Source organism: Leuresthes tenuis, unplaced genomic scaffold (genome assembly GCF_036924035.1).
Source record: "Leuresthes tenuis unplaced genomic scaffold, fLeuTen1.0.hap1 SCAF_22, whole genome shotgun sequence".
In the NCBI taxonomy this organism is placed as follows: Eukaryota; Metazoa; Chordata; class Actinopteri; order Atheriniformes; family Atherinopsidae; genus Leuresthes; species Leuresthes tenuis.
In genome coordinates this window covers 17,827,974-17,842,410 of record NW_027325376.1, presented here as the reverse complement: position 1 = coordinate 17,842,410, position 14,437 = coordinate 17,827,974, and the positions used below count along the sequence as shown (strand labels likewise).

At 39.4% G+C, this 14,437-nt stretch overlaps 1 protein-coding gene across 1 annotated transcript; it reads right to left on the bottom strand.

Moving 5' to 3' along the window:
• Nucleotides 1–2,576: 2,576 nt before the first annotated feature.
• LOC140281721 (uncharacterized) lies at nucleotides 2,577–4,961 on the bottom strand. The gene is made up of 2 exons (XM_072376212.1): nucleotides 4,956–4,961; nucleotides 2,577–3,860 (listed from the first exon to the last, which is right to left on the bottom strand). The coding sequence occupies exons 1-2, from the start codon at nucleotides 4,959–4,961 to the stop codon at nucleotides 2,988–2,990; spliced, it is 879 nt and encodes a 292-aa protein (XP_072232313.1). The 3' UTR covers nucleotides 2,577–2,987.
• Nucleotides 4,962–14,437: the final 9,476 nt, after the last annotated feature.

Sequence of the window (14,437 nt, the reverse complement as noted above, 5' to 3'; positions counted from 1 at the left end):
TAAGTTGCTTTGCATAAAATCTGCCAAATGCATAAAAACATAGTCATAGCACACAGACAAAACAGTGTGGTCTGTACCACATTTTTTTTGGACTGTATGATTTCCAATATACTTTTTTGTGGGTCAGGTTTCTTTTTCAACACAGCTCTTGTGCGTTGTCCCATCCAGGGTGCCAAAATGGAGTGGCCAGTGGATGTGCAGTATAGGTTTGACACAGTTGTTTTTTAAGTAAAATGTGTAACATGATAAATGCTTTACTTTCAAGATTTTAATGTGTAGCATAGGCATGAACTAGCCTCCTCTCACAAATGGAATTTGTCTCTGACTTTATACTTTACTTTAGTTAAATTCTGCCCTTTCAGTAGCACATACCTGATATGATATTTGTCCAGTTCAGATCATGCCTTATCGAGGTCAATTGAAAGGTCTTTGTCAGATATGGTATCTGAGGAGACAATGGAGCAGCAGGGGGTTTCTCAAACCTGGTGTAGATGTTGAGATCGTCAGCTACTCCATGGGAGTAGCACTATTATCTTTGTAGTTTGTGATGGTTCTGACGGTACTACACACAACTGCAGGGTCGTTGGTGCCTGAATCACGCTCCAATCTAGCTCTATATACCTCTTTACCATTTTTACTGGCCTTCTTGAGGTCCTGTCTGGCCAGCCTGAATGTGTCCTTGTCACGTTCTCTATACGCCTGCTCTATCCGGCGCCTGAGCTTTTACACACTTTCACATAAAATAACACAAAAAACACAAACTTACAGTTTCCCAGCTTATTTGACTTCACAACTCCTGTGCATATATTTGCTCAGGGCCAACATAATGAGGCTGAGATACAACTCTATCAGTATCAACACAACTGGTATAAAATAATCCTGGTTAATCAGAGTAGGTGGTCCCTTCACTTTACCATCAGAATGCAAATAAAAATGTGTCCTGAATCTCTGTTGAATGTGTTCACAGATGTACTTACTGTCATTCACTTGTCTGATCACGTTAAGACCAGATGTGAACAGCCGCAGAGCGCCATTGGAACCACTGTACGTTATTCATTACTTTAAAAACTGTGCACCATCTATTCAACTTTCTGTTTTCCAAGATCTTCTTGTCCACTTCAGTTTTTGGCTAAATCTAAACACAGCTTACATGTCTTTGGAAATGAATAGCATAGATCACAGTGACATATGCAACAATTCAGAAAAACAGCTGCCCCAGTATAATCACAAATGGTTAAAAATCATTATTTTATAATATTCTTTCATGAACTGTGAGAAACATTACACAGGAGGATCATCTCCAACGCAGGAGTTTTGGTCTGCCTACAGTCGTTAATGTCAATGACCAATTCAGTAGGTGTGTCCCTCAGAGGAGTTGGAGACAGCTGTTCATTACTTTTTTAGAAGGTGGTTTACTGATTGGAAAGAGGGCTCCTCACACTGACAATTTTGTTGGTAAGAGCCTGAATAAGGGCAACTTTTTCTTCTTCTTTGTTCTTGAAGCCGTTTCATCTCTCATCTGAAAGGATTATTCAGTTTTAAACTAGTTGGTGGGAGTATGGACTTATAAACTTCAGAGTGGCACACTTGGAAGGTAGTTATGGTCACATGTAGGTCACTCAACAACACGACCGATGTGTGGGTCGATTAAGTCATCTGCACCTGTGAGTGTTTTACCTATATGAAAGAGCAAGTGCTGGTCACAGGATCCAAAGTGTGAAACCACCTGGGGAGGAGATAGAAGGCTGTATTGTAAGCAGTGGGAGGGTAATACCTGAGACCACCTCCACCGCGAGTCTGGAACTTTGTTTGTGAAGGGAATACCTAAAATAAATTACAATGGAAGCTTGTAATTCAGGAAAAAAAAAAGCATTCAGTGTCTCTGCCCCGTCTGCTTGGACTGCCCTCCAATCAGAACTTAAAATTGCAGAAACATTCTGCTCTATTTTAGAAAAAAAAAAAAAAAAAAGACAATGGAAATATTTTAAACAGCGCCTATGTTCTCAAATTGCTGCTGTATCTACAACTTCTACACTTTTTTTTCATATTTTCTTGCTTTTAAGATGTTAAATGTTTTTTTTAACTGTCTGTCAGTTATTGTTGTTTGTCTGTTTTTGACCACTATGACGTGTGTTGCTGCCTTTCTTGGCCAGGTCACCCTCTTGAAAGGGTTTTTATCTAGCTAAATAAAGGTTAAATCAATAAAATAGTGTTGGAACAGCCTTAACTTTCAGCTTCAATCATGAGCTTCATGCAGCTGTCTGGAAATTACAGGAAACAAATCCAAACCTTTTTCAGACTGCATTAAAGATTGCTGGGTCTTTGGGTTTGGTTCCCTCGTAACGAAACACACATTTTCTTCAAAAATATCTCTGTTGCAAGAACATGAATAGAATGAGAAATGTTGACATCTGAACATCTGACCTTTAATAAAATGCAGAAGAATGAAATACAGAAAAGTTAAAAGCTAGACTTCACATCAAACTGAAATTATATATAGCTTCTACAGAGGTTGTATATTTACATTAATATCCACAGTTGGTGCAAAGCTACATTGTGAATCTTAACTTCAAACAAAACATACAAGTTCACTATAACAGCATAAAACAGGTTTCTACTTTCAAATAGTCTGCATATTGTTCAGTCCAACTCACAATTGATGCCATGTTTGTCTTGAACGGTGGGAGATCTGTCCACAGTTAAAACAATCCCAACAAATTATTAAGCACTTTCACTTGTTCTCCAAACATGTGCTACCCACAGAAAGTCCTGACAAGAGAAGGTGATAAACCACAAAGACGATTTTTTTTTTTATTTGAATAAAGGAAAGGCTTCTGATTGGTAGTTCCTGTTCTTACGGCAGATAAGAAATTATCTGCCGTAAGATTTGTTGTTGATTTAAACCAGTCATTTCCCTGCAATTTCAGTTTGTTGGGGTTTCTTTAGACTAGATAATGCAGTGAAAACTGCCCATACAGTCCACAGCTCTAAGATTTCTCTGCAATGTGAATACATTGGTGTCTCTTTAGACTAGATAATGTAGCGAAAGCTGCCCCACACTGACCACAGCTGTAAGGTTTCTCTGCAGTGTGAATATGTTGGTGTGTCTGTAGTTTACCTAATGTAGTGAAAGCTGCCCCACACTGACCACAGCTGTAAGGTTTCTCTGCAGTGTGAGTACGTTGGTGTCTCTTTAGATTTGTTAATGCCGTGAAAGCTGCCCCACACTGACTACAGCTGTGAGGTTTCTCTCCTGTGTGAATATGTCGGTGTGTCTGTAGTTTACCTAATGTAATGAAAGCTGCCCCACACTGATCACAGCCATATAATCTCTCTCCAGTATGGATACGTCTGTGTAATTGTAGGTTATCCTTCCTACTACAGCTTTTCCCACAATAATCACAGCTGTATGGTTTTTCTCCAGTGTGTATACGTCTGTGTAAATTCAGTGAATGCTTGTGAATGAACATTTTCCCACACTCATCACAACTGTATGGTTTCTTTCCTGTATGACTACGTCGGTGTGATTCTAAGTAATCATTCCGACTAAAGCTTTTACCACACTGGTCACAGCTGTAAGGTTTCTCTCCTGTGTGAATACGTTGGTGTTTCTTTTGATTATTTAATGTCGTGAAAGTTGCACCACACTGACCACAGCTGTAAGGTTTCTCTCCTATGTGAATACGTTGGTGTGTCTTAAGACTAGATGATGCAGTGAAAGCTTCCCCACATTGGTCACAGCTGTATGGTTTCTCTCCTGTATGAAGCCTCTGATGAATCCCCAGATTTGATGAGCTTTTGAAAACTTTCCCACAGTGCTTACAGCAGTGCCATTTGGATCCATCTTCAGCCACATGTTTCTGCAATGACAGAGAAGAAGAAGACTTAGATAATTTTGAAGTTCACAAAAAAGATTTCTCTAAGATAACCAACATATTCTAACTGGACCTGGACAGACTGAGCCACACAGGTCTCAATATTTCAAATTAAAAGTGAACGCTGAGTGTGTCCTGTTTATAAGTGTCCTCAGTTATCAGCACTGTGCTCTGATGTGTTCTGCACATGTTCAGGTTTTTAAGCAGTAAACTCTTGCGTTTGGCTCTTTTACTAATTATTTTTGCCATGATGGAATTCTGAAAAGGAACGTATACTACAATATTTCTAAATGATAGAAGGAAGCACAGTCTAGTCCAAGTTGCTCACATAAACACTATGTAGAGGTTGGGCTGAAAAACGTTGATGACCACTGGTTTAAATGAATAAAAGTAACAGTGGTGGTAATACATGATATTCTTTACACTAACCCTTTGCTCTAGCTTACAACCCAGTAGGGCTGCCACGATTATGTCGACTACTAAATTCGTCGACGACTATTTTAATCAATGTTTAATAGTCGATGCATCGTTTTTTGTTTTTTTTCAAACTTTGTTTTTCCTCTCAAAACTGCTGCGGCACCTTTAACTGCTGCGTCTGCCTTTCTGTCTACACACATTCGCAGTAGTGGTAACCGGGGGTCAGCCGTACTGTCACAGGAAGTTAAACCAGACGGGTTCTGGTATCGTGGCTGCCCCGCAACGAAGCTCAAAAATGTGGGAGCATTTAAAGAAAATTCAAGACTGAGCAATTGAATATCTGTAAGGCAGAACTTGCCTTCCACAGCAGCACAACGACAATACACGAGCTCCTGAAAAGGAAGCCTGTTGTTGTGGCTGATTGTGAAGAGGGACCGTCATCTTGGTAAGCTAACTGGCTAGTTAGCTGCTAAAATTAGCATAAACAGAGTTAACTTGCTACTTACTCATATTAATAGCTGTAAACGGTAACATTTGCGATGACTATTTGATTAATTAGCCTTAGCACACATTTCATGTGTTTTCTGTAACGTTATAACGGTGATGTGTTTGAAAAGGAACGCTAATGTTTTGTAACGTTACGTTTCAGTGCTAAAAAAGTACGTTCATCCTCAATGGTCGGCTTTGTTACAAAGCTAGCTACATGCACACCTCAGCAAGCAAATGTCCTGACTGAGTCCATACTGAAAATGTTGGTGTTATATTTGAGTCGGTGAGATCAAAACTTTTTGTGAATAATTCCTTGGTTTCAGGTGCCTGCCTCATTTGATTTAAATACAGCTATGTTTGATGCCAGAGACAAATGAAGGAAAGAAAAACCTTAAGTATTTATTTTTGTGTGTTTGCTACACAGTTAAATAATAGTTTGTTGCAACAAGCTACATATTTCATTAAAGGGTTAATGAACTATGATATTAATGGTCTTTTTCTTTTCTTTTTTTTTTTTAAGTTGGCATATACCTTAAACACTCCAAGCTGAAAGATAATGATGGTTATACAAGAGCAGCTGCATCCTGGTGCAATAAGCTGTATGTGTTACATTCAATATACATATGATCCGATTAGTCGACTAATAAAAGTAACAATGGTGGTAATACATTAAAAAAAAAAATTGGTGATTAGTCGACTATTAAAATAATCGTTTTTGGCAGCCCTACAACCCAGAGGTCTGCATTAGAGGGCTGCTTTGAGATTGGGTCACCCGGGACTCAACTCAAATCTCACGGGAGCGGACAGTATGAACTTTGCTGCAGGCAGGAGCGGGCAGCTAAAAAAAAAAAAAAAAAACCCTGCTGGGATCGAGATGTAGCCTAGCGACAGAATGTCAACTATGTGGACAAAGACAAAGCAAAGCAAAGCAAGTCTGACATTTAGAGAAGTTTCTCAATTGTCCATGAATCTCTTTATTAATAGCCTATAAAATGACGCGTTTTCTCCTTTAAAAAAAAATTAATGCATTTCTATTATTGTGCGGGCATAAATTCTCAAAGTTTTGCGGGTGCGGGCAGGAGTGGATCACACATGTTGCAGGTGCGGGCGGTAATGGTCAGAAGTTCAGCGGGAGCGGGCGGTAGTGGGATGAAGAAAACAGTCCCGCTCAGGGACTCAGCTCAGCTCAACAGTCTGTTTTAACTAAACCTTCATTTCTCACTAAAACAAATCTTTACACTGAAGTAGAGAGCTGAAGTATTACCACCACCAGGTTCAATTCATGTAACCCATAGACTTTGAACAGAAATAATGAAGATTAGCTCCTGAACCTCTCAAATCTGAAGATTTGGAGGCAGAAAACTTCCCACCACAACAATCTGCCCTCTGATTTTTCTTCCAGCAGATCAATCAGCCTGCAGCACATGTTCAGTATAAGCACATTTGTTTCAGCATCCCAGAGAGAAGATATGAAACCAGGAAACAACTTATCGTTTTTAACAAGGAAAAACAAACTTTGACACTTTTTTTCCACATTTGATGGAAAAGCAGATTGAGAGGAGGATACACAGAGCCTCGACACTGACCTGTAGCCCAGTGGAACCAGTGGATGAGCCGGCTCTGTCCCTGGTGGAGGGGATCGGATCCTGGTTCTGCTGCTCCATTCTGGTCCTGATCCACCGACTGATGGACTGTCTGCATCTATCAGTACATACAATAAGATCCTCTGTGGCATGCAGCATGTTAAACCACACCCACTTTTCTTCTTCTCTTCATAAACTTTCTGGACAGGTTTTAACCATCTAGTCACGTCTAATTAAACTCATTACTGTGATTTTTATTTAAATCCCTGTGAACTTTAAAATGGTTCTTTAAAGACCCACTAAGGTCACAGTAGAAAAATATTTGTAGCTTTTTGATCAAATTCAGAAAAAAAGTGATAATATACTCTGTAGAACACCACCCACTGTGTGCAATATCCCATAAATCTTATCTGAGTCAGTGTAACATGATCAACTTAAACAATTTTACTACATTAAGACAATGATATTGTTTGAGGAAAGGGTCCCAATATCTTTCCAAAGACTGAAGTTCAGATCTTCTCTGTTTCCTAATTTGTTCTCATTTCCAGAAACTGTCAGGAATCCAGGAAAGTAACAGAGTAATCTCAGATTTGTCATATTCACACTCTGAAGCCCATTTTTGAACAGTTCAGTTCTCATGGAGCTTCAGTCTGGACCAAGGCTTGAAAGTGAGAAGATGTGATGGTTCAGTGGGGGAATGATCTAGTTCTGTGTGGCGAACACCATGTCAGCAGGAGCTGTCTGACTGATATGAGACACTCTGAAGTACAATATGAAGTGGACCATTCTAAGGCGTCATTTTAAAAAAAAGGAGAAAGTTTTTCTGGCATCAGGAGTGCTCGTCCAGTGATTCATTCTAGAAAGCTGCTTTAGTCAATGCGGTTACATGGGGGCAATCGGATCGGATTAATGGCTAAATTATAATAAAATCGAGTTATTCAGCTCATGTAACAAGCTTAATCCAACAAGAAATCGAATCGGATCAGGTTACTTGCGATCAAATTAAGACCCCGGGACCCAATTGCCCACTTAACGTGCCTGGAGACGACAGTGGATTGGATCGAGGGTTCTGCGCATGCTCGAGATTTTTTCCCGCGATCATCACCCGGAAGTCAAAGGAGACGATATTACTGTTGTTGTCGCTGCCATCAGATAGAAACAAACAACGCGATGGAGAATGCGTTGTTGTGCATCGCGTTTGTGCCAAAACCAGCTCATCACAAATGTAGAGGGACGTAGCTTCATCTTGCTCTTCGTTCGCCATCTTTCTCGAATGCCTTAGTTTTGTTGTTGGTGGTGGTGAAGACGTCAACCGGAAGTGGCTCTATTAGCGATAGTTAAGATGGGTACTAAGATGGGTATTAGCGATAGTTAAGATGGGTACAGCGCCACTTATCTACTGTGGTATTGCATGTTTGCCAGTGATTCGATTCATTCACCGCCATGTAACAAAGGTTGAGATGAAGGAAACTCTCAGACCCTTAAAACTATTAAATCTTTGTCAACCCAAATAACCTACAATCTCCATTATTTTGATAAAAATATTGTGTTCAATAAACAATAAATCACGTTTTGCTCCATAGTTTGATCAAAAAGCCAAATGATATCCAGATAAGTATGGAAAGTACAATTCTAAATTTTGCATTGACCATCAAACTTTTGAAATCACAAAAGATTTCAGCAAAACTACAAAAATTAGTTTAGAAACCTGCCGCCTTAATGGAATACGTGGCGAGATGGTCAAAAACTCTGCAAAAAGGTTAGAAAAGACGAAGAAAAGGGCCAACAAGTATGTTTCACACGGAGCTAAAAAGATAAAGCTCCATTTAATTTGTCTGTCTGGCCAGCTTATTGAAATCTATAGCTGAGGTTGTGTTTCTGGTATTGTGTATTGCTTTGAGTACAACGGTTAGCATATCATTAGCATCAGCAGGACATGCTAAATGTGAATAGCAGCCGGGTTATTTGAACTTTTTTACTCTCTGGTGCATGTTCTGACTGTCCATGCCCAGGTGCAGGAATCATACCGATAACACAGAGCACTTTGAAGACATTTGTGCAAATGTTTGACCGTTACATGTATTATTTTCTGGACTCACCTGCATGCAGCTTCTTGTAGTGATGTGCCGAAGATCCGAAGCGTGTACCGACTGGAATGAAGGGAACTTCTTCTTCTTCTTCTCTGATTTTTAATGGCAGCTGGCATCCTTGGTGTTGCATATGCCGCCATCTACTGGACTAAATTTATTTTTTTTCTATTTCTTCTTTTCTATATTCTATTTCTATTTCTATATTATTCCAGTAGTTACCAGGTATCCTATTGTTATTCTCCTCCCTTCTTTAGACTTCTACTATATTTTTCAAATTACATTCTGTTATTCCTGCCCTCTGCAGCCCTATCTTCATTATTTCCCTCTCCCTTCCATATCTGGGACATGCTATCATCACATGTTCCACTGTCTCCCTCTCCCCACAGCTACACTGCCCAGTTGGATGTTTCCCCATTATCTTAAGTGTATTATTCAATTTACATTGTCCTATTTTTTATTCTACTAATAATGACTTGTACTGTTCTGTTCTGTCCAAAACACCCTGCCTCGCCTGCTACACTTTGTAATTTATATAAATGTCTTCCTTTTTCTTGATTCTTCTAATATTGATTCCACTGATTGTTTATTTCTTTCCATACTAAAATTTTCCCTTCTGTTTTTGATAATTTTACTTTCATTTCCACCACCTCTTTCTTTACTGCCTCCTTAGCAGCTTTGTCTGCTTTTTCATTTCCTTTTATTCCTACATGCTCTGTTACCCACATGAACACTATTTCCCTCCCCTGTTGCATTAACCTGGATGTTTTTAACTGTATTTCCTGATGTGTTTTTGCTGTTCCGTTTTTAATACTTAAGAGTGATGAAAATGAATCGCTACATATAACTATTCTCCTATCCCTCACATCCTCCATCCATTCTATTGCTAGCAATATTGCACATAATTCCACTGCATATATACTTAAATGATCTGATGTTCTTCTTGAAATTGTTCTATTATAAATGGGAACCACCATTGCTGCTGCTGTTACTCCTGTTGCCTGTTCTTTGGACCCATCTGTATATATATACACATATTCTCCATATTTTTCCTCTACATAGTTATAAAATGTATGCACTAGATCTGCTGTTTTATTTCTTTCCTTGATGTTCCACATGTTTAAGTCTACATTTGTTTCTTGTAACATCCATTTTGGTATTGCTGTCCACAGAACTGTTGGGCTAAATTCCTTGTTATATTTTTAGTTGTTCTGCTAAACCCTCACTGACCCCAGGAATGGAGGGAACCTGCCTATAGGGGAGTAACAGAAAATGATGACATACCAAGTCTCGTCACCAGACCGTACCACGTGACTTCTCAAAATGTGTTTTTTGATGGAGAGTTGCAGTCAGTTCAGGTTTTTGATAGAGTTTTGATAGTTTGGATACTAGAGTTTGGATTGTGTTATTATAGTTTGGAGATAGTTTGGGGAATTAAGTGAGAGAGAGATAGTTTTGAAATTGAGGAGAGTGACGAAAGAGGTATAGGTAAGAGGATGGAGCCAGCTAGGAAGAGGAAGATTTCCCCTATGTGGGAACATTTTGATTTGATATCTCCTAGTAAGGTAAGCCAAGTCTAGCATATTTCAGATGCATTAGGTGTGCTTATCAAGAACTGGATTTTTCACTGCCTGGAATAATATAATTCATAGGTGAGGTGTTTATTGTGTTCCAAGGAGTTGGAATAACAATAACAATACCTCATCCATGCGAAGGCAATTTTTACATGTTGACTTTTGTTCATGCTGACTTCAGTACTTTGTGTTTTCAAAGGCCGGAGAAGTGGCCGGAGAAGTGGTGTCAAAAAATGGATTAAAACTAATTTAATCTTTATTTCTGAATAAAATCTAACCTGTTTTGTACATCATTGTCCACGTTATACAAGCATATCCAGTGTCCTCTTCCAAGTTCCTCAAGCACTTTCACTGTCCTCTGCCTGTCATTTTACTAAAGTGACAGAAAAACATACACAACCTGCCATATCATATGATATGCACACAGAAAACATTAAAAAATGTTTCATTATACACATATGTGATCATTCATGTAGAGAAATGATTTGGTCATACATTTCTGGTGATTAATAGTCATTTCTAAAAGCCCTAAAAGCCCTAAAAGAAGTTTAGAGTGAAGCCTCCTCCTTTCACCACTCCAAATCCTTCAGGTATTCTATTAGATGGATGAGGTTTAACATGTTACAGGCCTTAGCTTTTTGTGTGAAGAGACAAAGTCAGTGAGTCGGATCAGAATCAGAATCAGAATCTTTTTATTTGCTAAATGTACAACGTACACAGGAATTTGACCTGGTGTAACAGCGCCACAGAACATTAAATTAAACTTAACTTAGCAGAGATGAGTATAAAAGAAGTACAATTGAGGTGGGATATGTACAGAGTGAGATGACCAGGAATATACAAGATTACAGGAATAAATATTGTAGACAAGATGTGGATATTTACGTCTTGTCGATGTTGAGCTCCAGCTGGTTACATGTACACCTTACATGTACACAACATGTACATAAGCTGACTCATCGTTGTCCTTGATGAGGCCCAGGACCGAGGTGTCATCCGCAAACTTAACCAGCTTGGATAAGGGGCACAACCTTTTTGGTGTTGGTGGTAAAGGAGGCCGACAGGTGGCTGCCAACCCGCCCTTGTTGCTTCCTATTGATGAGAAAGTCTGTAATCCACTCACAGATGGGGTGGGGTACATGCAGCTGTTGCAGCTTAGTGTGCAGACAGTTTGGGAGGATGGTGTTTGAAGGCCGAATTATAATCCACCAATAGGGCCCTGACGTAGGAGCTTGGCTGGTCCAGGTCCTGGAGTATGTGGTGGAGGCTGAGGTTGATTGCGTTGTCCACAGAGCGATTTGCTCTTTAGGCAAACTGTAAGGGGTCCAGGAGGGTGTCTGTGATTGGTTTCAGGAAGGACAGAATGAGTCTCTCAAAGCTCTTCATGACAACAGATGTCAGAGCGACAGGTCCGCAGTCATTTAGGCACGTTATACCGTCCTTCTTTGGAACTGGGACGAAGGTGGATGTCTTGAAACAGGATGGCACATGACATTCAGAGGTGGGTTGAAGATGTTTGAGGCTTGGTGTTGTTTCCTTGTATGAGCTTTGTGCTTTGCTTTCTGCTTCCTCCATATAAAGATTAGCCACAAGGGGGGGGCACTGGAGATTCCATGGCACAGCTGGGTGTGTGTCTGTAGATACAATCATTGTATTTAAAATGTGGTGGAGATGCAAAGGTTTAACAGTACAGATCTGATCAAGAGGAAACATTGTCCTTTTCCAGGTCTTGAAGGTAATCTGTGACTTCCTTCTCATAGTTGTTTGTGGGGGTCCCTCTTTAGGGCCTCGCAGGTTGTGTTATCACTCCCCAATGTTGTTATTTTTCTGTGATGATTGGCTGAGAACCACAGTGCATCTTCACAACATGGGGAACACCTGCTTCCTCAACTCAGCCCTGCAGTGCCTCACCCACACCCCGCCATTAGCCAACTACATGCTGACACAGGAGCACTCCGAAATGTGTAAGTTAATGTTGTTTTGTGTTTTTTACAACAGGAAGTAATGATCACATCACTCTTGGGCAGTTTAGCAGTATATCTGAGCTGCTTTCTTGTTTTAGTTGTTCATCTTATGTACATTTGTTCCTGCTACAGGTCATGAATCAGGCTTCTCTATGATGTGCACCATGGAAAACCACATCATTCAGGTTTTTGCCAACTCTGGGAATGTAATTTAACCCATGGAAATCTTCAGTGAGCTCACAAGTAAGTTGCTACAAAATTGAAGCTGTGCCTTTTGAAAAAAGAAAAAAAAGGTCTACTTGAAACAAGAGATAGGAGGTGCTGTATGACTGTTTATCTTTTTAGTTTTGGATTGTTGTTTACTCTTATAAGTTTGTATTTAACCATGAAAAGAAGCTTGACATCAGATTTAACTCTGATATTTAATAACACCAATGTTTCCCCTTACTTTTTAATTTTTTTCCCCCACACAGGTATTGCAGAGCAAGTCAGCAGGATGCTCATCAGTTCCTGCTGTACACAGAGGATGCTATGCAAAGGTCCTGCTTGCCTGGAGTCATGTGAGGGATACTTTTAACTTTACAAGCTTCGTCATTTAGGTAGAACAGTGAGGTCATGACTGTTGAAGACCATGAGGATCTGTTTAGGCAAAGACCTTCTGGGATTAATGCTCTATCCTGTGTTTCAGAAAGGAACACATCTCTTAACTATTGAGGGTACAGTTGTTGAGACTTTATCCAGGAATACAGATTGTTTTTTACTGCTTTACCTGGACTGATAACACTGATTACACACAAGACAAACCTCGGTAGAATTATTAAATTCAATTTATAGTGCCAAATTACAACAATTGTCATCTCAAGGCACTAATATGATATAGTCCAATTCAAGTTAATTAGAGTTCAATTCAGTGTTATCATAATCCAATGAAATCCAATTAATTCTTATAGAGCCAATTCAAAAACAATTTCCAAGCTCAGGAAACCAACAGATTGCACTGAAACTTCTCTTCAGTCCATAGTGGCCTATGTGCAACTTTGACAAAAAAAAAAAATTATTTTATTTATCGTGCATGAAACGGTTATATGGAGGGAATTAATATTTTTACCCACAAAGGGATTCTTATTTCTTTAGGCAGATAAATGATGCCAATAACTTTATAATGTTGTGCTCATTTAGAAATAAAACATTTAATACTTTGAAAAGGAAAAAAAAAAGTCTGTTTCATGCATCTGTGATGAACATGTTTAATGAAAAATAGTCACATGTTTGATCTACAAAACAAAGCCTGGAGCTCAAACATCTTTTGCTCAGTGGATCTCAGGACAGTCAGTTATCCACCTGCTTCAAATGAGAATGAAACAAACGGGTGGGGACGGGCATCATATTCAATTCAATTCAATTTTATTTATATAGCGCCAAATTACAACAATTGTCATCTCAAGGTACTTAAATAATGTAGTCCAAGTCAAGCCAATTGGAATTCAATTCATTGTAATCATAATCCAATTAATTCATATAGAGCCAATTCAAAAAATAATATCCTAGCTAAGGAAACCAACAGATTGCACCGAAACTTGTCTTCAGTCCAATCTCCCGTCCTGAGCGTGCCTGTGGCGACTGTGGAAAGGAACGACTCCCTTTTAACAGGAAGAAACCTCTGGCAGAACCAGACTCAGGAAGGGTGGCCATCCGCCTCGACCAGCTGGGGTTTGAGAAGACAGAAAAGAGGGAAAAGAGGGGGGAAAAACACCATAACGCCATTCAAAGGATACCTGTTGGAACAGGGAAACAAGTTAATAACCACAATAATGTCACATGTACATAAAATCATTTGAGAAATTAAACAGGGAAAAAGAGAGCAAAGGGAGGAAAGGTGTGACAGATGAGGTCCCCCAGCAGTCTAAGCCTATAGCAGCTTAACTATGGGATGTTTCAGGATAGGACATATGAGATGAAAGTGTAAGAGGTCACCAAACACTTAAACAGAAGCAATCAAACTAACAGAGAGGACGATGAGTGCAGTGGTGCGAACAAGGCTTCGCTGACTGATACCTTCATCTTAACCCTGGGGAACAAGTCTCATCTACTTTTGTTTTATTCATCTGTTTCCATTTCCCTCTAAAGTCTAAGATTCTGTCACTTAAAATCCTATTCACAGATCTCTCTCTGGATCGTGCTTCTTTCTCTTGTTTCTCTTGACAGAAGCTAAACATAAAATACCCACTTCCTCTTTTCCTGGGTAAGTGACTATTTTACAGCAATGTGAACAACAAAGGGCAAGAAAATTTTATTTGCAGAGCACCTTTCAATATCGATGGGAAATATTAGCAGAGGAAACACTGGCAACCTGCCCAGGCTCGTGCATGAAACTGTTAATAAGCAAAGAAGAAACCCACAGGAAACTAATTGTGTAATACACATGTATTACACATTTGCTGAATTGAA